General features: G+C 32.9%; 2 protein-coding genes across 3 annotated transcripts in view; one reads left to right on the top strand and one right to left on the bottom strand.

Moving 5' to 3' along the window:
• Positions 1-3250: 3250 nt before the first annotated feature.
• Positions 3251-17058, top strand: LOC123683197. Of its 2 annotated transcripts, XM_045622099.1 has the most exons (5): positions 3263-3733; positions 6683-6876; positions 11030-11164; positions 14426-14766; positions 16856-17058. In XM_045622099.1, the coding sequence occupies exons 1-5, from the start codon at positions 3461-3463 to the stop codon at positions 16975-16977; spliced, it is 1065 nt and encodes a 354-aa protein (XP_045478055.1). In that variant the 5' UTR covers positions 3263-3460; the 3' UTR covers positions 16978-17058. The 2 variants fall into 2 exon arrangements, with proteins under 2 accessions (XP_045478056.1, XP_045478055.1); XM_045622100.1 differs by lacking the exon at positions 11030-11164 and having other exon boundaries at positions 3251-3733.
• A 2711-nt stretch (positions 17059-19769) lies between these two features.
• LOC123683198 (protein yellow-like) overlaps positions 19770-24392 on the bottom strand; it is a 49208-nt gene continuing 44585 nt past the window's right edge. Inside the window, exon 5 of the mRNA XM_045622101.1 lies at positions 19770-20479. Within this exon, the coding sequence (XP_045478057.1) occupies positions 19807-20479 (673 nt within the window). The 3' untranslated portion in view covers positions 19770-19806. The remainder of the gene's footprint in view (positions 20480-24392) is intronic.

Consider the following 24392-nt stretch of genomic DNA (forward strand, 5'->3'; position numbering starts at 1 on the left):
CAGGAAAGGAATGGATCCTTTAAATACAAAAAAATTCAAAAAAAATGAATCCGATTTAAAAAGCAAATTTGATAGTCAAAACGTGATTGGAATGATAATGCATCTAACAAAAATTATCAAAAAAGATTAAGTTTTTTTTATTTGGCTATTAATGCTTATATTCTTGAACATAATATTTCGGAGTGAATGTTCAAATTTTTGAGTTTTGACAAACTAGTTCACCAAGAGTCAGAAAATTTCGTAGGTAAGTCTCATGTTATTTTATTGTCTTGGTATTAGGTAATAAGTTCCAAAGTGGATATATATGTAAGTATAGATTTCGTATCGTTTCTGTAAATTCAATGAATTTTTATTGTGATTAATGGAATAGTGACAGTATTTACACAATAAAATATTTTGGTAGGTAGAACATTTCATCCATGACAGGAGATATAATCATGAAATCTGTGAGAATTTGAAATATTCTTCTTCTTTTTCAACCACGACAGTGGTTAGTATAAGTCCGCTCGAGCAAATTTGAAATATTCTCGCAAAATTTTATTCTACAAGGTACTTAGGTACTAAGGTACTAAGAACGAATGGATTTGCCACAGAATTAGAGAAAATATTTTCTATAACTACTTGTAAATCTCGACTAACAATTTATAATTTGGAATAGAAAGGATATCGGGTGTGTAGTCAAACTTGATCAATTTTATCTCTTTATTGCTTCAGCCAAGCTTTCGGACAATAACTTGTCCTTCTTCAGGGCTACTGAAAATTACAAAAAGTTGTAAAAAACACACAGAAATTAACACAGCATAACTTACATCAATGTGAGTCTTAAAAGTTAAAATTATTACAATGTTCATATATAATATGTAATTTGGCAGGAATAACTATATTTTCTTACTTAATCTTAACAACAGAATCAAACTAGTCAAATATTAAAATACATATGAACGAATAATGTCAAAGGTTGAAAACATAGAAAAAACACAAAGACAAGAGACACAGAGAGGAACGACAATAGAGGACGAGTGACGTCACGCAATGAGGAATGATAAGGCGTTTTATAGTGAGGGAATCATCTGTAATGCATAATCATCCAATTTGTCTCATATTAATCAATTGAACGATGTTGCAATAAATGGAATTGATACCATTAAAATCTGAGTAGATATTTAAATTTGTTTCATGGCTCATGATTTCAACCGCCTCCAAAAACTCTCTTTTATATTTGTTTCGCTCAGATCTTAAGCACCTAGCCTCTGAGAACTTCATAGTATGTCCCGTTTCATATATGTGTTTAGATAATCCAGTGGTTTGTCTCCCTTTTGTACAATCTCTAACATGTTCCTTTATTCTAGTATTCAAATTTCTGCCTGTTTGGCCTATATATGGTCTATTACATTCCATGCAATCTATGGAGTGAACTATTCCAGACTTGTTGGATGTTAGTGTTTTGTCCATCATTTTTGAAAATACATATTAACCCAAAGTGCAAGGCATGCATGCAGCAATGCCTATTGAGGCATAGAAAATATTGCAATCACTTTATTTGTATCAATTTTTGCGGATATGAAATTATTATTATTATTTATTTATTATCATTGGAAATAACTTGATGGATGTTTATGTTGATTATCTGCGGTGTGGAAGAATTTTGATTTCCTGAAAATTGGCTTAATGATTTTAATAAGCGTATATTGTTTTTCGTAACTAGCCTTGAAAAAGATACGAACTGTTTCGAAACGTCGGCGTTGTTACAAATTAAACAATAGAATAAAATCATCTATCTCTCTATCTATCTATCATGTCCAATATTCCCAATATTTTCCTTTTTATTATTATTATTATTTTTTGTCTTTCATGGGTCAGGTGGAAGAGCAGACACTTCACTTGGAGTGAACTGAACCTAGCCCTTTGCCATATTTTTCAGTGACTATGATCTATTATTTTTTCTCTGTCAACTTCAATAAAGACATTATTATTATTATTATCTACCTTTCAATAAATTTGTGATTGCATTGAAGGTTGAATAGTTTTCACTCTCTAGTTGGTTGGGATGGGTTCATAAACTTAATCAGTGAGAAGAGTAAGAGTATGGCGAATGGCCATATGATCAGAAATATACTCAGATATCTACTCCACGATCGTCGTTCAGAAACTTACTATGACACATGTCATTTAACCATGTGAACAAATGTATACATTGAATTATATTTGTACACTCAGATATGATAACATTATTTTTATTTTTATCATAAATATTGCTATCGTAAATGTATAATATAATAAAAGTGAGAGAAATTTCTCGCTCTTTGAAAATCAAAAGAAATAAAGAATTTTAGTCAAACAACAAAATGAAGAAGCTATATCTACACAGTGAGTTCACTTCTGTAAGCAAATGTTGAATTAGTCAGCATGATTTTTTTTCAGGCCAGAAAAAATAATCGAGAGTAGGCAGGAACAATGAGAAGAGATTTTGTTCGTAATATTTTCTTGCACAGAAAACTACACAGAAAATTAAAATCATTAATTTTTTGTTGTTTTATAGACTTCATCCTAGGAAGAATGAAATATGTACTTTGCAACAAAAATATTTTTATTGAAGGAAATATAAAATGATGTTTGCATATATTGAATAGCAAATGATATGAAAAAATATTAATAACAATTAAGTCTAGTATATTCTGAAACAAGTTGCAGAATGGGCTCCTATTCCAACACGAATGCGAAATTCGATATTTTCTCTATTTCTGTCAAGTTTTGAGAAATATTGTCGAAATTTCGAAATTCAATAAAAATTACGAAAATTGACAGATTACGGAATTTGAATATGAATCGTATGTTTCGAATTCAGACATAATCTACAATTACCCATTGAATTCGTGAATTATGTTTGATGAAATCGATTTAACACTACCAGAATTAAGAGAATTTGCAAATAATGTAACAAATCATTTCAGTATATCCCCAAATTATCTTATATTGGCAATTATTGTCGTTTGTTGAAATTTGATAGGATTGAAAGTCTGACTAAACAACCACAAAACGAAAAATTATCTGGAAACGATGCTGTAATGAGTTCATTACAGCACTGTTTTTAGAACTGTAATGAAGTCATTAGGATACTGAAATAGAGAAAATATAATACTTCACTTCATTCCAGAACAGGTACAAAGGAATAGTTATTTCAATTTTATACAGCTACATTGTTTTCAATTCACGATCTCAATGATCGGGTATATTGGAACTATGTCTCCGAATATATTCTATAATTCTTCGTAATTCATCTGAAAGTTGAAAAAAGGCGACTGAATCAGTAGAGAAATGGATAAATTTCAAATTTGAAAAGAAGAAGCAAAATCATAGATTTTTGATCCTTTCATTTTGACAATAATTTCTGAAATATTAAAATAAAATTTCAGATAATGTAGCAAATTCTAGTGTTGAAGTAAAATTGGGGAATCATAAAATGGTAGTAACAACGCACAAAACAGCAATTTTTCAAGTAGAAACATTTCTTGTAATTATCGCCGGAATGACAGCACTCATTCTCGATTCTTCGTTCATCACATTCAGCAAAGATGTAGATAAAATTTGGAAGATTGCTCTGGATCCTTACAAATTTCCACCCATAATGCAGATGCACTTGAAATATGCTTTAACGACGCTTGTGGTGGTTAGGACGTTTACTGTTCATATCACAATTGCCTTATATGTTGTTATGTTGTGGCCTGCTATATTCGTGAGTATTCATTAACCATTCTGGAAATATTTTTTTTAATTTTGAAGTATAAGCTCTCTAAATAATAGAATAAAACCAATTGAAATTGAAGTTGCAACACCGAAAATTTGACATTTCAATCACAGAGTGAATGGACGCGTTCAATAAAAAGTTGTGGAACAGTTGGCAATATTCTAGAATTTTCTGCTGAACGCATTCTATCAGTTTTCGCTACGGAGCGTATGCTACGAAGTGGTCGCCATCTTGGGAGCGAATTTATTTCATTTTATGCTAAAATGTTGAGTAAATGACATTAATGACAGTGATTTTTAAACGAAATTTTAATTTCAAATATAATAGAAACTGAAACATATACGTTCATCAACATTCTGAAATAATGTTCTGAATATTTTTCCCATATATTGAAGAATAAAAAAGTTATAATACCGAAGGAAAACCGGAAATTGCCTCTCATAATAACATAACCTTCAATTAGAACCCACAGAACCTTTTGCTGTCAAAAAAAGGAGCAACCCGTCCAGCAGAGAATACTAACGTTACCAAACTGATACCTATCAGTAGCGGAGCTACTTACGCTAGCGATCTTTCTGCTGAACGAGCCCCATATAACTGGTTTTATCTGATGTGAAATTGATGGATCTATAAAAAAATAGCAGTTCATTATAGATATAAATAAAATAAAATAAATAAATAAATAATTTATTGAATCTCTTAGGACATAGCAAACTATGTATGAGATGAGTCAATTAAATACAATATAATTTGACATATACTGGTACTAAGGGGTTGTCCATTAATCACGTGAGGCTTGAAAGGGGGGGGAGGGGTTTGATAAAAATTACGAAAATAACACAAGGGGGAGGGGGGGTGTAGTAAGATATCACGTGTATTTATTTTTTCGTCAAACGCGCGAATTTTAAACAAATATTAAGCGGCACGGCGCGGCGTGTAGTGCAAAGCACAGTGCCAACAACTGAACTGCAAGATGCTTATCCAGTTGTTAGTGTTGAAGAATGTCTTGCTAATCCGTGGTCCGAGGACAATATACATTAAATATATTCATGTACTAGTACAATACATGTTTTCCCTTTGATGACACTCTTCTTTTATTATTATTGTTATGGCAATCAAAAGAAACTTGCAACCAGGTGTAGACATTTTTATTATAGTCCTTAATTTCAGAATAAAATAAGATTATAGTTTATACCTGTATTTAAATTAAGATAATATTCAGAAAATTTTAAGATTCGTTGTAGGTACTAAAAATACACGTGATGTTGAGAAGGGGGTGGGGGGGGGTGGTCTTAAACCTCACTACGTATCACCAATGGGGGAGGAGAGGTTAAAAAAATGCTAAAAAAAGATTACGTGATTAATGGACAACCCCTAATGAATAAATAGGTAGATATATAAAAGTACAATATACAGATAATATAAATACAAATACAAAAAAAGAAAGAAATTCAACATCAGGACAGTTTGTCATTCAGGAATTCAGCAACACTATAAAAACATTTTTTCCAAAAGCATTTTCAAAGCATAAATATCCATCTTAAAAAAGACAAACTCAAAAACATTTCACAACGAAGGAACAACAACAATTTGAAGCAGAAGGTAAAATTTCTCAATCTATATATGCAGGTCATTCTATTTGAAGAAACGCACTCTTTATATTTTCAGTAAGGGCAGTTCAAGCCTGCGATTTTAAACAACCCTGTATGATAATGGACGTATTTCTTTACACGTAAATGAAACATGATACATGGGATATTGGTAATTCATACCCGAAATTTTTTGCTTAGGATTCCAATGATGAATGTTTAATTGAAGGTATATTTGGCGAAAAAAAAAGTGAATCAATCGATTACTCGAAAACCGTTAGAGATAGGAACAAGAAAGTTGGTACATAAAAAATCTAGAGGCTACAGCGAATCGAAAAAAGTAATAATATACAGGATGTTTTATTTGAAATATCGAAGTTGTTAGTACTTTTCGATATAAGCGGCAACAACAGCGCTAAAAATATTTTAGATCGATAGACCAGTGGTTATGTAAGAAACAAATTTTCGATAAGATCGTACCTTCCGTTCTCCGTAAAAGGGTTTCGTCAACCGTGGCCCATCCTAAATATAATTTTCTGCTTAGCGAAGGCTCTCAATTCCTGCTCAATTTTTAATATTTATATAAATTGAATATAAAATCTCTTATAATGGATAAAATAAAAATTCAACACTCAAAACTTCAGGTATTATCTTCAAGAAGACACTGATAGAATGGCGATGGCAATTAAAATATTCTCTAATTGAGTATTATACACTGTGTCCGTAAAGTATGGAACAAATTCATTTTTAGCTAAACAGACCATTTCAAGAAATAATCCTGAAACACGTCGATTTTTTTATTTTAATTTACCGTATTTCAAAATAATGATCTAATATACAGGGGGAATTACTTTCGGGTAATGACGTCACCGTAATTTTTTTTAATGGAACACCCCCATTTGGACTCAATTTTCCGATTACTCTAGCTGAGCTGACCCAAAAATGTATCACATGTTGATTCCAATTGGTACAAGGTGGACAAAATTAAAATAGTTTTGTGTGTGCTCATAAAGTAACGCGTAATATTCCTTATTAGTTAAATTAACAATATTATCAAAAATACTTATTGTCTAGCGGCAATTGGTTTTAATGTAACACCCTGTTATTTGTTACATTTTTAGATTAATAAAAATGAGCTGTTTCCAAACATGTTTGTTACTTGTGGTCTAGCAGACACAATATGAAAGAAATTATTTCTTATCAATTTAAATAAAACATAGTCGTCTACGTCATTACTCGAAAGTAATCAACGTGTTTCAGGATTATTTCTTGAAATGTTTAGCTAAAAATGAATATGTTCCATACTTTACGAGCAGTGTAGATCCTTATTCTTTTTTGATCCGAGCAGGCTGACAGAGAATACTTACTGATACCATGGATAGTTGTAGGAACAATACGTTTGTGTTGTGATATCGTGGCGACTGTTATAGGCCTATTCATCTGTTCCAAATATGGATTACTGAGTACTTTATGGATTGAATTCCTGATTGTTCAACTACTGAAACATGGCCCTGCTTTCTATGTTTGGTTGACTATTGTTAGGTGAGTAATAATCGTGTTATGCTGTAGCCATTTTTCCAATAAGAGGTTTCATTTTGAATAGCCCTCTATCTAGGTAGCTGTCATTTTTTGACATTTGACAAGGGAAAACTACGCCCTTGATAAAAATGGACTGGTGCACGCTGAAACGACACACTGAATTTTTTTAAACTCGCTCCAAAATGTTGAGAATTTTTCCGTCACAGTTGGCAAAACGAAAGCACTTTTGAGTCGTCGGAAACACCTTCTCAGACAAGAAATACTTGAAATGGTAAATATTTCGATCTATTAGGACAAGTTAGTGGTGTGAAGAATCGAAACCTTGTACGTCCCTCAAGAATAACTGAGAATATCTCTGCTGGAGCCCATGATTTTGACGAAATCCTAGGTCCCAGGATGCAAATTTTCAGAATCTATTAATCAAGACAACAAAAATTTTTATGAAAATAGAAGGATGGCTGAAAGATTGCAAGCTCACACTAAACACTGCCAAAACAAGTGTCAAGTGCTTCAAAAAAAAACAGTCTACACAAATTATACCTGAAGATTTAAAAATTACTGAAACAACTTTCAAACTCCAGGAAACTGCGAAATTTCTTGGAATAACCTTGGATGAATACCTTACTTGGGGAGAACACATAGAAAAAACCAACAGCAGCCTGAACTCAGTATGCTACACAATCAGGATATTATCCAAATACTCAAGCATGGAAATATTGAAAACTGTTTATTTTGCAAATTTCGAATCCAAAATGAGGTATGGTATAATCTTTTATGGAGCATATAGAAACATGAAAAGCATCTTTATAACTCAGAAAATCTTTATAACTCAGTATCATCCTTGGACTCAGATATCGGGAGTCCTGTAGAGGTCTATTCAAAGAAAATAAAATTCTTACATCATATGCTGTGTACATTCAAGATAGCTCAAATTTTGTCTTTAGGAATAAACAACTGTTTGAAAATGAATTGAGCCAAAGTAAATATAAATCAAGAGATACCAAGTACATATATCCCAAACATCACCTCACAATAACAGAGAAAAATTGCCACTACTCTTGTCTAAAAATTTTCAATAAACTACCTAATTATATCAGGAGAGAATCTGAAGTAAAAAATTTCAAGAAATCTTTATGTAAATTATTGATGGAATTGGAACCCTATGATATGGAAGAATTTAATAATATGTGATTATTTTTTTGTTTGACACTATTTTCTTTCTACTATTTGTAGTATTTAGAAATAAAGATCTGTTTTATTCTATTCTATTCTATTCTACACGTGTATCTTGGCCCCTTGATATTTAGGCATTCCACATAAACAACATAACACAGTATTTTCAATGAAGACTTGGGTCTTACTGATGTCTTCCTATTCTTCTTCTTCTTCTTCTTCTTCTTCTTCTTCTTCTTCTTCTTCTACATATTTTGAGCCAGTGGCTTGTATTAACCAATTATTTATGCCTCTTGGGAGACTGACGTCCACGAGTCCTTCCACCGTTTAGGCGGTCTTCCCAGCGGTCGACGTGTTCCTGGATTTTCATCCCTTACCTCACTGATGTATGTAGCGAATATATTGCGCTACAGAGCTATAACTAATGGTTTTCATGGACGGGCTGGGATAGAAAGATATTGATGTGGACGATGTTCATTTTCAATAGGATGGCGGACAACAAAAGCTACGAAAAATTAGCAATTTTCAGGGCAAAGTTTCGTTGCCGTATTATTTCTCTAAAAGATGATCACATTTATCATCCGAAATCTTGTTATTTATTCCAATGCTCCATAATCTTTTCAAGACTTCAAAGATGGAATTTGTAAAGTTATCGAGTACATGAAGCTTCAACTATGCGTATTGGTCTTGGAAAATTTTATGAGAAGAATATTGTGCTGCAACAATAGCCTTTGGCTGATATCGTTCTTCATCGTTAATGGCATACCTTCCTTTGAAATGGAATAAAAATTCATTGATTCCTTTCAAAATATACTAATTTTTTTCAATATCGAAATGAAACTTATATTCGTGTATATTCACGTATGACATAGTAACGGGTGTTTTTTTTTTTCGAGTATATAACTTTAAGTTGGCATTACTGTTCAAGATGGCGACCGATTTAACAGCTGTCAAGTGATTTACTCTCAGTTTGGTTTGGCAATCCATCGTGAATAGACTTCCGCCTGAACAACGCTTGCAAATAGTGCAATTTTATTTCGCAAATAATGGTTCTGTGCTGAATACGTATCGCGCACTATGTCAATTTTTTTGTTTAGCGATGAAGCGCACTTCTGGTTGAATGACTACGTCAACAAACAAAACTGCCGCATTTGGAGTGAAGCTAATCCTCAAGTGTATATCGAAACACCGTTACATCCAGAAAATCTGACTGTTTGGTGCGCTTTATGGGCTGGTGGAATCATTGGTCCGTACTTCTTCAAAAACGATGATGGCCAGAACGTTACAGTCAATGGTGATCGGTATAGAGCCATGATATCTAACTTTTTCATTCCTGAATTGAACAATCATGATGTCCAGGAGCTGTGGTTTCAACAAAACGGCGTAATATGTCTCACAGCTCGTGCCACAATCGATTTATCGAAAGACACGTTTGATGACTGCCTAATTTGCCTAATTTCACGTTTTGGACCTGTGAATTGGCCTCCAAGATCTTGTGATTTAACACCGCTAGACTACTTTCTGTGGGGCTATGTAAATTCATTGGTCTATGCGCATAAGTCACAAACCCTTGACCATTTGGGAGACAACATTCGCCGTGTTATTGCCGATATACGGCCACAAATGTTGGAAAAAGTCATCGAAAATTGGACGTCCAGATTGAACTACATTCGAGCCAGCCGTGGTGGTCATATGCCAGAAATCATATTTAAAATGTAATGCCACAAGATTATCTTGCTGACAAATAAAATGTATGTCAATCGAAGAATCCATCGTTGTTTAATTGCAATTTAAAGTTCTATAGCTCTAAAAAAACAACCTTTATTATATTCTGTCGAATATCACATCTCTCAGATCCCACTGACGTCAATAGCAACGAACTTCATTCAAGAGTACATTTTATTCAATCTGAGTAAATGGATTTAGATCAGCCATACTCAACCTTTTTTTCACCTCGGGCCGCATAATTGCTACTGTTCATTCTTGCGGGCCGCAGTAATTTACCTAGTTGTAAAACTAGCTTTGGCCCGCGCGGTTTTCATTTATCGCGCATAATCAAAACTTTTTTTTTTAAATCGGTCACAAAGTAGCCTTAGTCCTTTCGTAAGCTCTACTAGTTCGTGTCTGTGAACCAAATTTTATCAAAATCGATTCAGTGGTTTATGCGTCAAAGCGAAACAGACAGGCAAATTACGTTTTTCGCATTTGTAATATTAGTAGGGTGCGAAAATAAAAATATACAGGGTGTTAGGGAAACGCCCCCAACAACGAAAACAGGGGATACTATTGACGATTTTAAGAAAATTTGAATAATTTTTGCTATCGCAATTTTTTATTTTGGTAGGTACCATGATTTCTATACTCTTTCATTAGCATAATTCACGCAATAATGCTAATAAGAGGTTTTAAAAATCATGGTACTGACCAGAAAAAAAATTACACAATAATATGACAATTTTACTGTATAATCAGCTAAAAAAACGCACCCATGAATCCATAGAAACGAAAACTACAAGAGCAAAAAACTTGAGATAAGGCAATCTCGCTAAGAAGATTAGGTATAGTATGTACATAAAGAATCCATTGTTTATATTATGGGTATAGTGTTCTGTGTGTACGCAATAAGGGAGAAAACAAAGTAAATGAGTAAATATTGATACCTTTATTTTTGCGTTATTTCGAAACTTTATTTGTGATACTATTGTGAAAATTGTAATACTGGACTAGGCCGTTGCTCGGGCCGCATAAAAAGGGGCAAAGGGCCGTATGTGGCCCGCGGGCCGCAGGTTGAGTATGGCTGATTTAGATGGTGAAAGTTAATTTATTCTCATACCTACAGAAATTTGAGGATTCTCCTTTGTCGAAATATTTGAAACTGAATTTGTTTCAAATATTGCATTCAATATAATCAATGGACATCTTGCTCAAATACCTCATTGATAATCACAAAAGTTTCAGATAACTATTTTGTCGAATTCTCTAGGTATAGGTCTTACTTGTTGGACGTCGAAGAGGAAAGAAGAAAACAAATGGAACAAGAAATTTATTTAATAAGAACGGGAAGGAAGAGCAGGAGACAAATGACTGTGGAACAAAGACGTTCCATCCAATGTAAAAGGTACGAATTATATACTTATCCATTTGTGGCTTTTCTTTCATATATGGGAGTTCATTTTGAGAGATACATTTTCCGAATTCTCATGCGATTTGGAAAGAAAATGTGGAAATATTTTAGCCATTCAAGATTATATGAGACATTGAACTAAAATCTTTCATTAGTTAAAAGTAAATGATCTCGGCTACGACTATTAATATTTTGAACTATGTCTCGAGAAATGTCTGGAAATAAAAATTTCATTTCAAAAAATATTGTCAATGCCTCTCATTTTAGCAGAATGAACTTCTACACTTGACTGTACTGTAGAGTAATATATGGTATTATTTTCGATGTAATGAATAAGATTACAATATCTAATAAAATTTGCGAAACAATATAAATAGCAATAATCACCCCATAGATGTTAGGCCGTTGGGGTCATACATTTCGAAAATATGGTAGAAATTAATTTCTCCAATTCTGTGGTTATTCTTCCACATCTTGTAGAACAAAATCGTGCGAGAATATATCAGAAACGCACAGTTTTCATGGTTATATTTCATTATTCTATGTTGGTACTCCGAACTTTCCGCCACGGCTTTATCTGTCACTTCATCAATTTGCCAAAACTCGCCACTTCGTGGCTCGTTTTTGAATTTTGAACTCGTGGAAGAATACCAATGCTTTCTGCACTTGTATTATAAATAACTATTCTAAGAAATGAAGAATGAACTAGTTCAATATTCAATATCCAATGGATTTAGTCTTTAATTGATGGAAATTCATTATAGATAATGTTAGTTCGCTTCCAAAAAAATAATGACCTGCTGCAATCTATAGGCAACACATCAATCTTGGGCGGCGTAGAATTCCCAAGCCATACACATGTTTATCTGGTTGAATTCATTCATTCGTTCGTTTCGCTAAAGTGACAATTGACATTTACAGTTTTTTTTTACGCTCATTATCATCCTCAAATGAGTGAAATAATTTATATTCATCTAAGAAAATATTCCTTCATCTTCATCAGAAACCATAAGTGTTTTATATCATCATTTTAAATAGACCAAGTATAAAGACATTGTGAGTGAATTCTTGTTTGAAGAATTTCATCATCTTCTGAATTGAGTCGAAAGTGATATTCCTCTCCTTTCTTTCCTTCTTCCCAGATAAGTATTACTTCTGAAATATCATCTTCAACATCGAAGAGCACAACTGGTAGGAACTTTCAAACAACTGTTTCTGGCTCTATTTAAGTCTAATTGTAAATCATCATTATTTTCATTTCATTCAATCGCAGATTTTCTGCTCAAATAATAAAACAGAGTAATTTTCACCAGCCTTATAATATTTGCGACAATTGTTTCGTCAACACTGTCGCTTCATCAGGTTACATTTCAAGTGATGTTTTAATTCAGTCGAAGTGTTACTTGATGGAATTGAAAGGTAGGAGTATTGATTGCTACCAAAAATGTATAATCATCTACCCATCGAACTGGGAGACTCTAAGAAAAACAAAAACCTATACAGAAAACAACTAAGAACATTAATCAGTTTTTGAGAAACTATGTTAATTTTCAGTACAACTTTTATCTCATTTAGTGTCTCCATGTATTCAGTACTCGTTAGTCTCCGTTTTATTCAGTTTTCTTTTTTATTTTTGTAGGGTTGTTGCTGAATACTTAAATATGTGTCGGGATTTCAACACACAAACTTTGTTTAGGCAAAATTTCCGGATTATTATTATATTGTATCGAAAATGATGATGAATTAATTAATATTATTATTATTCAAAATCCATTGAAATTCATATGCTAATTAACAGAAATGAGTCAAAACTGCGCGGTTACACAATGCAATTCTCAAATTTTCAATATTCAATTTTGAGGAGTTTAAACATAGAAAATATAAAACTTGCTTCAATTATGATCAACTGCTATATAGGAACGACTGCAACAATTAAATACATCACTATTTATTTTTGAATGAGCATACAAAAGATCTTGACTTTGAGTCCGTGCTTTCCTACTTTCTTTTCCATTAGTATAAGGCAATTATACTATATTATATAATTATATAAGAATTCTCTTACGTTATACAATATTCTACTACAATAAGAGAAATAACACAACACAAAAACTTGAGAAATCCCTGACGGGAAGTTAGGAACTTTTGTCGCCGATTGCGCATGTGATCTCTATGAGTGCCATTGGCTCATGAATGCAATACAATGGACTAGTTTTCATTTTTTTGTTAAGGATTAATTCTAAAAATTTAAGTAAAATGAAACAAAAATGTGGAAAAATCATTGAAATATCTCTAAAAATGAAAAAGTAATGGACTTTGAAGTTGCGCTTAGAAGAATAATTTCATAGTACGTGTAAGTGTCGTGACGTCACACACTAGACGACTGGTATTCGCAGAGTGCTTACGAATTCATTGGTGTACAATCACTTGTGCCGTTCGTGTCGTGTTTTGTTCGTTACACGATGGCTGAAATAACTCACTAAACATATACATACATATAAATTACTTTTTTCTCTTTTTACTTTTTACTCCTCACATAAATATGTTTTGCCATTGATAGACTTCAACAACCAGTACTCAACTACAAACTGTTTATGAAACGTTTTTTAAATAATTAATAAATCATCGTTATAAGTTGAACCATGATGAAGCAAACTCTAGATACTTACTTGAAAAGTTTAACTCCTTTTATTTCAGCACTGACATAAGATGGATTTGAAGAAAAAAACTCCATCACTGCAAATATATCTATTTTAGGCAAATTGTCACTTTGTCCTTTCACGAAGCCTTCTTCCATTATGGTGACATAAAAACAAAACTCGAGTTAAAACTACACTGTACAACTACAAACGGCGCGAGAGCCTTGGCGCGGCTAAGTATTTAAACGTAATTTATGGTGTAGCGATCACAGGCAAGAGCCGTGACGTCACGGACCAAAGACGTTCCGCGCTAAAATACGTAAATTTAAATAATCTATTTCTCAGTCATTTATTGATGGATTTTCAAAATTTTTTCACTGATTTATCAGTTTTGCTCTATATTTCAATTCTATCGTGTCAAATATAGTATTATCAACATCACTAAACTAGTCCGCTCAAAAGCTCCTGACTTCACGTCAGGGCTTCCCGGATTTTTTTTCTCATTTTTCGCTCGACTAGAATCCAATTCACTAGAATTCCTGCTGAGTGAGGTTATTTTTCCAGGTTAATATTCTTTCAGCGTGTCACCTTCCTAATCATTCAAAATTTTTTCCAGGGATTCTATCAGCCAGGCAACTATTGCAACTATAATACATCGCCTGAGTCATCGGGATAAAGAAAATATGTCCACAAGAAGCCTAGATACTCTTCTGGAAATCATAGATAGGGGACATCGTGAAGAAGAGGAGAGTAGCTGGATGAGTGAAGATTCATCATACACATATACAACATATTCGACTATACAATCTGAACAGAAACAGTTTCTGCCTGTAAAAATAGAATCTGAACAGAAAACGATTCAACAATTAATCGAAGAATCTGAACAAGACACTAATACGAAACCGAATGATTTAGTTAACAAAATAGATATGGGTTCCGTGAAAAGTGAAGTAATCGGTAAGTTCTAAACATTCTGAGTTAGGATTCATAATTAGATTATCTTTCGATTCGAATTTTAGTTGATTTTGATGGAGTAAATGAAGATTTAAAAAATATTCTTTTGTGGTGTGTATTGGGTGGTTATGAGCACAATTTGAAATTATTTTTATAAAGGGTGTTTTTTTTCGAGGTATTTAACTTTAAGTTGGCATTACTGTTCAAGATGGCGACCGATTTAACAGCTGTCAAGTGATTTATTCTCAGTTTGGTTTGGCAATTCATCATGAAAGACTCATGCCTGAACAACGCTTACAAATAGTGCAATTTTATTTCGAAAATAATGGTTCTGTGCGGAATACGTATCGAGCACTACGTACATTTTATTTTGTTCGGCGATGAAGCGCACTTTTGGTTGAATGGCTACGTCAACAAACAAATCCTCAAGTGTATGTCAAAATACCGTTACATTCAGAAAAACCGACTGTTTGGTGCGCTTAATGGGCTGGTGGAATCATTGGTCCGTACTTCTTCAAAAACGATGATGGCCAGAACGTTACAGTCAATGGTGATCGGTATAGAGCCATGATTACTAACTTTTTCATTCCTGAATTGAACAACCATGATGTCCAGGAGCTGTGGTTCCAATAAGACGGCGCAACATGTCACACAGCTCGTGCCACAATCGATTTATTGAAAGACACGATTGGTGACCGCCTAATTTCACGTTTTGGACCTGTGAATTGGCCTCCAAGATCTTGTGATTCAACATCGCTAGCCTACTTTCTGTGGGGCTATGTAAAGTCATTGGTCTATGCGGATAAGCCACAAACCCTTGACCATTTGGAAGACAACATTCGCCGTGTTATTGCCGATATACGGCCACAAATGTTGGAAAAAGTCATCGAAAATTGGACGTCCAGATTGGACTACATCCGAGCCAGCCGTGGCGGTCATATGCCAGAAATCATATTTAAAATGTAATGCCACAAGATTCTCTTGCGGATAAATAAAATTCATGTCAATCGAATAATCCATCGTTGTTTTAGTAAAATTTAAAGTTCTATAGCTCTAAAGAAACACCCTTTATATACAGGGTGTTCGAGAAACACAGATAAAAAAAAGTTACACTTTTTTCATTGTAACACCCTCTATATGATGTCAAAAATAAAATAGAAATCTTCAATAATGATGAGTTTCTTCAGATCACTTTATCCCTAGAAGTATCATTCACGAGAAAATTACGAAAAAATGAAAAGATGTAGTTTTTTTATTGGAAATTCATGAAAAAAACAGTTACGCCGCCGATACAGACATTGTGTTTTCGAGTCGACATTTATGGGCTATTTCTTTGCAGAAAAAAAAGTTGTTGGTCATATAATCCAGAGTTGAACATTTTTTTTCTGCGTAGAAGTAGCATATGTACTACTCGAAAAACCAATGTTTGTAACGGCGGCAAAACTGGTTTCTTCATTAATTACCAATTGAAAAAATCCATATTATCAATTTTTTCCCATTTTCACGTAAATGGTGCTTCTAAGAAAAAAGTAATCCAAAGAAACCCCTTTTCATTTGAGATTGCCATTCTATTTTTGATTTCATAAATACAGTGTTACAATGAAAAAAGTGTAACTTTGGTCTATATCATTGTTCTCGAACACCCTGTATATAAGGAATTTAAATTGTACTTTTTGATATCCTATACATAACACATAAAAATATTTTCAAAATATCTTCATTTCCTCCCTTAAATTGATATCCGCACCTGGGGTGGGCCGTGGGCCACCCGGTATACCAGTATGGAAACGTAAAAATATTTCGACAAACATTAAGCAAATTATCAAAGGAATTTGGACAGAAATAAATAATCAACTATGATTTTGCGAGAAATTGCTTAATTTTTAAACATGGTCGTGAATAGTACAGAATCTTTTATTTCGACAAACAATTGCTGATGTTGATTTCACGCCGAAACTTGGAAAAAATCCACAGTCTGGCAAAACTAAAAAACGTTTGAGCACCACATTTTCATCCTATTTTGAAAACCTTCCCTATACGCCTATATACGGTATCATATTTCTTATGTACCTATATAGTGAATTTTCCACAGAGGAAGAAAATAATCTACAATGCATTTACGATGAGAGTACTCTAGGAACCTTATCCCCCAGTAGCAGTGAAAGAGAAATGGGATTTACTTCTACTAAAAATGGAGAAAAGGAAGAATCATAATCAGGAATTCTTTAGGAGGTTTAGGAGAATCCGTTTGTCAATGATGTACCAATTATATGAAATACATTACTTTTAATCCCATATTAATTTTTTTAGTTAAAAAGCATGTGTTTTTTTGTCCACACTCACTTTTGGATCATCAGATGAAATTATTATCATTTTCGCATAATTAATCATAATTTAATCTCGAAAGATATGACAACTGAAGTTAGAAAAATCCTAGGAAAAATCCTACTTGAGCTTAATTAATAACTTTTTCAATTGAATTTCTAACGAGCGGTTTCTATAGATATAAATTTTCAAATTTCAGCCCTTGAAATTTTCCGCCAAAATTTATGGAAAGTAATCTTTAGTTTACAAGGCACACGGACATTCTACGAGGATGAAAATTTCAAAGGGTTAAAAAAACTTGAACTATTCCAAAAGTATTGAAGTTGATGCAAATACAACGATATTATCATTTTCTGAAACCAAAGGAAGTGTTCTCTATCTGAAGATGACAGCATCGTTGATAGCATATAACGTTATAAATAAAATGAATATTTCGTTGGCATTGATTACCACAACCTTAGAAGTCTCAGCTGAGTCCATTTAAACCTCGAAATATTTCGATTTCTGAAGGTGATGTTCAATATAGCAAACTTATGACACGAAGCTTCTTATTACCTTAGTTTTATCTCTCAGTCACATTCAATATTTTATATTATATTATTCCCATTTAGTAGAATAATTCTTTTCATGCTGTTGATTGAATGACTTTTTTTGTGATATAGCAAATATAACTTTCTCGTTTAAAATATTATTCATTTATTGATTAGTTTTATTTGAATTGTTATAATTTCGTAGCTCTTTTATTTTTTTGCAACATGGTCATTTTTTCTTACAAACTATACATACATATACAAACTATATTATATATGTTTGTATGGATGTATATTGAAGAATTATCAAAAATATCGAATGCTTTTTTTTAGTACTTTTTGTCAAAATTCACTTGTGTTATAAGTGATTTGGTTTATATTTTAGCTCTTTCAGGTTATAGGAGAGAACAGAGAAGGAGTATATATTTGCAATATTAGAATCATTACAAAATGTTTGTTCTTAATGAAATGAAAAATGGACTGTTTTATACTGCTATAATATGAGATTTTTGCTGAATGTCAATTTCCTCTGAAAATGCAGTAATTTCAAAATGTAAAGTAACATAAACGATGATTCAAACATATTTGACATTAGATACTTAGAATAGCCAAAAGTTCAACTATATTAAATAACATACCTCATACTAATTGTTTCTTATGATATCTATTGAGCAAATATTAATTTTTCTGTATCAAATTCAATTATGTTGAATGATGCACAGTTATAATAAAAAAATAGATTATATCTAATCGATACAATGTTAAAAAAATTTGTCTCAAATAATGTATCTCGGAGTACTTAATTATATCTAATATATAGTGTGTAAAGTAAGGAACAAAATTCATAACTTAGTTATTGAATGTTTTAAATCATTTTTTAGTTATTATTCCAATACTTTTTCCGCATTTATTAGATGGTACAAATCAAAAAATCAGAAAATTTGGTACTGTAGATAACAATATTTTAAAAGAAAAGCACATTTACTATGAGAGTTAAAAATGAAACATTCATTGAACCCAAAAAACAAAAGAAACTCAGCGCAAATGTTCGAATTGTGTTCCGTTAACTATTTGGCACTGAAACTGACCGATACAAGATTGTAAACAGCAAGAATTCTTCGCCGTAAATCTCTAAATTATTTAACCTATTCAATCAACCTTGGATTTCAAATGAACCCACAAAAAAGGTATAAAGGGGTAAAGTCTGTGGAACGCTGTGGCCACTCAATAGGTCCCCGAAGTCCTATCCACCTTCTAGGAAATGTGGCGTAAATATATTGGCAGACCTTTATTCTAAAGTGAGAAGGAGCTCCATTTCGTTGATACCAAATATCTTGATGGGGCATATTTGCTATCGGTCAGTGCCAAATGGTTAACAGAGCACAAATTGAACATTTTCGACAAATTTCGAGATGAATAAAGATATTATGGTATATATATTTATGCAACAGTCCTAAGAACTAAGACTAAACCTAAGAACTTAGAACAAATCAATGGGGGCGTTCATGCACGTTTCCTAAGAACTAAGAACTAACACTTGCAGGCTTGCAGGCCAACTGTTAACTAAGAACTAAGGGCTCAGGTAAAATATAGAAGTCCGCGTGCGCCGCATAGAATTTCAATATTAACGAGTTCCAGTTTCAATAATTTTATGTTCCGTTATTCGTGTTTATCGATGAAATGTATTAGTTGTATTTAATTTTAATATTAAATTTAATATTTTCACAATGAATATCAATGTCAAACATCAAAGTATAGAACAAATAGAAAGGAGTTCGAGCACGTGCGCATGCCTTAACTAAGAACTAACAAGAGAGTGCATAAACGCCACTGAATTCTTAGGTTTAGTTCTTAGTTCATAGTTCTTAGTCTTTAGTTCTTAGGTACGGTGCATAAATCCACCATTATTCTCTGTAAAAATGGATGACATAAGTAAATTTTTAGGCCATAAGATGCTTAATTTAAAACTGAGATTGACCTGTCCAAGCATTCTGCATGAAAACTTTCAATAACGAAATTTTGAATCTTGTTCCTTACTGACACACTGTATTATTCAAATAATGTACAAATCAATAATTTGAATGAAGATTCTTCCAGGTCCACATTTTATCATCTGGTTGGTTCTTAACACAATGATCACGTTAACGAATAAAAAAAATAACAATATGCTCAACAAAACGGTAACAATTCAATAACAATCTTCATCACCAGAGAAATGTTCGAAAGAATCGGGGTGAGCTAGATCTGGATCACAGATCGTACCTTTCACAGCATCCTTTATAAACGCCGACATTATCCTGAAGTTGATCTTGTTCTCATCCAAACCCCGATATAAATAAAATGGCAACCTATTAGATATAACCCACACGCTCTGGTTCTCTTCTTTGTCGATCTTGAGGTCGTTAGGAAAGACCAGAGTTTCGGTGCTTTGAGCGATAACACCTAAGTTGCTTCTTTTGTAGGGTTTCCTAGAGTCCCAACATCCAACGGCATCCCTGGTGACCAAATTGTAGATCATTACACCGTTTCTGTCCATTGCTGAGGCTGATACTTGACCTGATTTTCCTCTGCTTTGGCCCATTGGTCTGAAAGCGTCCTTTATCTTATCCCAGCCAGTCTCGTTGCGTACCACGGAAGTTTTCACGTAGAATTCTCTAAAACTGGACATGGGGTGGAAATACATTATCCTGTCGTTTTGTTCTTTGTTCCACGGTGACAGAGCAAGTCCGAAAACACCATCTGTCCACTCGAATTCTAGATCATGGACCTTGTAGGCAGCTGCTAGAGGATCTGGATAAAAGAGGTGGTCGAAAATACGCCAACTTTTTTGTTTCCTCAAACTGTAGACGACTATGCCAAACCTGGAAGAGGATTCATTGGATTAATTGATTTTGTAATGATGAAGAACTTCTTGAAACTTATATTCACATATAAATTCACAATTTAGTATCAAAAAAAGACATATTCCAGAAATTATATTTAAAAAATAAACGCGAGGTAATTACCTGCAAGATAATAATAATAAAATACTCATTCCAACAATATTTCTGTCTTTTAATGTTCTCAAGCTCTTGAGAAACAGACATTATATCATCAGGAAATAACTGTATATACAGGGTGATTCACCGGGATGGCCTATTAGACGTTTATGGAAAACTAAATATAATTTTGAGCTGGAAATTTTCATATTGGTGTTTGAGACAATGATCTTTCTCCCTAAAATATTTTCAGATCTCTACAATTTCCGGAAACAGACTACTGCTTCCTCATTTCGAAGAGCACCACCAGTATATTATTGCATCATGAGATAGCTTTTTTTATGGCAATTTCGGCAATATGCCATACCTTGGGTGAAAATTCAACAGTTCATGAGTTATTGGGATTCTAATGAAAAAAAAGGTGTCGATGAAGACTCACATTTTTTTGAATATTTCATCAGAAAAAGCTTTTTCCAAAAAATTTTTTTTCTTTTTCGATTCCGCAAATACGTAGTATTATAAGACTGTTTTCGGCTTGGACCAAAAATGTACAGGGTGTTTATAAGAGGATCATGAACTTGGACAACTCAAATTCATCAAAACTCAAGATTTTCAAATTAGAACCTATATTTTTTATTATTTCAGTCGATTCTACGTACAAAAATAGTGGGGGTTACTTAAGCAAACCCTATACCTAAAATGAATACTTCAAGAGTTATCGGGGAAGAACTTCCAATGAGGAAAAACCGCTATTTATAACTGTGTTAATAACGGTCTGTTACTTCCGGAAAACACAGAAAGAAACAAAAATTCGATGTTTGGATAACTAAATTTTACATTTCATGAATTTTAATTAATTTTTCGTTGGGATTGTTGAGAAATCCATAAACCAATACATTTTTCAATTACGAATAATTCATTATAATTCTTGATATGTCAAATTAAGTCATGAAAACATTGAATGTTAGTTTCTTTCTGTGTTTTTCGGAAATCGCATACTTCTCCACACAGTTATAAATAGCGGTTTTTCCTCATTTAAAGTTCTTCCTCGATAACTCTTGAAGTATTCATTTTAGGTATAGGGTTTGCTTAAGTAACCCCCACTATTTTTGGACGTAGGTTCGACTAAAATAATAAAAAATATAGGTTCTAATTTGAAAATCTTGAGTTTTGATGAATTTGAGTTGTGCAAGTTCAAGATCCTCTTATAAACACCCTGTACATTTTTTGCCCAAAGCGCAAACAGTCTTATAATACTACGTATTTGCGGAATCGAAAAAGAAAAAGTTCTTGATAAAAGCTTTTTCTGATGAAATATTAAAAAAAAATTTGAATCCTCATCGCCACTTTTTTTTTCATAAGAATCCCAATAACTCATGAACCGTTGAATTTTTACCAAAGGTATGGTATATTGTTAAAAGTTCCATCAAAAAAGCTATCTAATGATGCAAAAATGTACTGGGTGTGCTATTTGAAATAAGGAAGTAGTAGTCTGTTTCCGGTATAACCGGAAGTTGTAGAGATCTGAAAATATTTTAGGGAGAAAGATCATTGTCTCAAACCCCAATATCCAAATTTTCAGCTCAAAATTATGATTAGTTTTCCATAAACGTCTAATAGGCCATCCCGGTGAATCACACTGTATGTTTCTTTTTTAGAGTCCTTTGAAATGCGGGAACTAGCCGACACGCAAATTGTATAATTAAGATTTATGTAGTTTTGCACATGAAATTGTTGACAAATTTGTCGAAGATCAACATATTTGTGGAAAAGACCAACAGTATAACTCACTATTAAAATTCAGAGTTCAATTATTTCGTAGAAATATAGAGTACCTAAATTAGTATTCCTCAGAATTATCTGGTTTATTTCATCTGTTCAGTCATCACTTTATCCAAATCGATTTGAAACGAATAAAAATAAATATAAAATGAAATATCTAGTGTAGGTGAAAAGAAATGATTGTTTAGTCTCACTATGTGAATCACCATGTCAGTTATGTTGAAACTTCATAATTAAAAATGGAAATGAAAATATTTGATAGGTGTTATATCATGTAGGTAACTTGAATTTTTCAAAACTTCCTGTTTCGATACAGAGAATGTCCATTTGATTTAACAGTAATGAAATGATATTTTGAATGAGTGAATTCTCATCTGTCACTTTTATTGTAAAGAATTTCACAGGTGTTTCTGAACTTCGTTCCAAATCAATTGCTCTGCACGATGCGACTGGTGTCGAATGTATAGGTTCAATTCTTAGGACATTAATAAGAGGAACGGAAATCGCTTTGTAACTAATGCATTTGTTTTAATGCCAACATTCGTCACTCCTTGTCTGACGGCACACTATAGAAGAAGCGTTACATAATTTGATTAATTTCGAAATCATCCATTCATGCTCAAAAATAGTTTACAATGTGATTTATTCATGAAAATTTTTTCGTGTTTCAAAAGAGTCAATGTTTTTCTCAGTTTAATGATTTAGCTATTGTACAGATATGAAAAAAGAATTCCTGATGAAGCGTTCAACGATCAAATCAGGATTCTCCACGCCTATGGCTCGCGCACACAATCGGCTAGCTCGATTGTGATTGGTGACACTAAACTTCCATCTCTCTTGTATTCGGGATCGAACACAAATGTTCGCTTTCCGTTCCTTCTATCTATATTCTAAGGTATAATCCTTCAGAAGTATCGTGACGAACAAAAAAAAAAGGTCATTGATCTCTTTGTTTGATGTCGCTTCCATAAGTTTGCGTACAGCAGGCTCTACAATATTGCGGATAATAATGAAATGGACATATGAAATGTGATCACGCAGTAGGCACTATTCATTTCACTTATACAAGGCTCGATACAGGGTGTTTAATTGGGAAACGGAAATACTTCACAGGTGCATAGGTGGCACTAAGGCGGTTCTGGAGATACCACATTTATTGGGTCTTTCTGTCTTCGAGATAATTTTATGAATTTTGCCCATTTTTTTCTGAGGTCATATCAAACGAACCACCCGGCATATTTTCTTCATATTTGGCAAATATGTTTCTAATTGAGAGCCAAAACGAATCATGCAATAACCACCTCGAAAATCCAGGCCCGGGTTAACAAAAAATTATGAATCGTTTGAATCCTTGTAACAACACCCTGTACATCGGAATTTTGAAAATCTGTTTTAATATTCGGAAACACCACTAAAACTAAACTAAGGCGTTTACTTCGAATTTTCGCGCAGTCAGTTTTACTGCACAAATTTTCAACGTAAAAGTGAAGTTTTAAGAACTTGGATACCTGAAAGTGGTTTTAAGTGACTTTTAACAATGAATTATCAAAAATTATGAATCCATTATTATTTCAACATTACTTTGTTATTAAGTTTTACATTGGTTTGCCTTTTTATAGCTGTATACTACAGTTTCTATTTTTTGAGAATTGACTTGCATTAGGTTGATATCGTATATTTTGAAACAATTATGAACAAAAAAATTTAATAACAAATAATACGAAAAATAACTACAAAAACGGCTTGAAATGTCCTCTATTTCAATCTGAACATTTTCTTGCTCATTTCAGAATATCACATTCAGATTGTTTTTCATTTTTTGGCTAGCCTCTTCTAATTCAACACAACACTAAATCACTTATAACAATGAGGAAACTATGAATATGATCTGAATTATCCTAAACAACAATGGTCTTCTGTCAAAGTGATGGTTGTCAACCTACTTGACTGAATACGAAATTTTATGATTATTCGCAGTAGTGAAAACAGTTCTGTTAAAAGAAACAATAGATTT

Source organism: Harmonia axyridis, chromosome 6 (assembly GCF_914767665.1).
Source record: "Harmonia axyridis chromosome 6, icHarAxyr1.1, whole genome shotgun sequence".
Lineage (NCBI taxonomy): Eukaryota > Metazoa > Arthropoda > Insecta > Coleoptera > Coccinellidae > Harmonia > Harmonia axyridis.

Excerpts from the sequence above, each read along its gene's own strand:
- LOC123683197 (XM_045622099.1), top strand. The coding sequence starts at position 3,461 with ATGGTAGTAACAACGCACAAAACAGCAATTTTTCAAGTAGAAACATTT. Across the intron at positions 6,877-11,029 it reads GTTTGGTTGACTATTGTTAG|GTATAGGTCTTACTTGTTGG; the intron begins GTGAGTAATAAT and ends CGAATTCTCTAG. Across the intron at positions 11,165-14,425 it reads CGTTCCATCCAATGTAAAAG|GGATTCTATCAGCCAGGCAA; the intron begins GTACGAATTATA and ends AATTTTTTCCAG.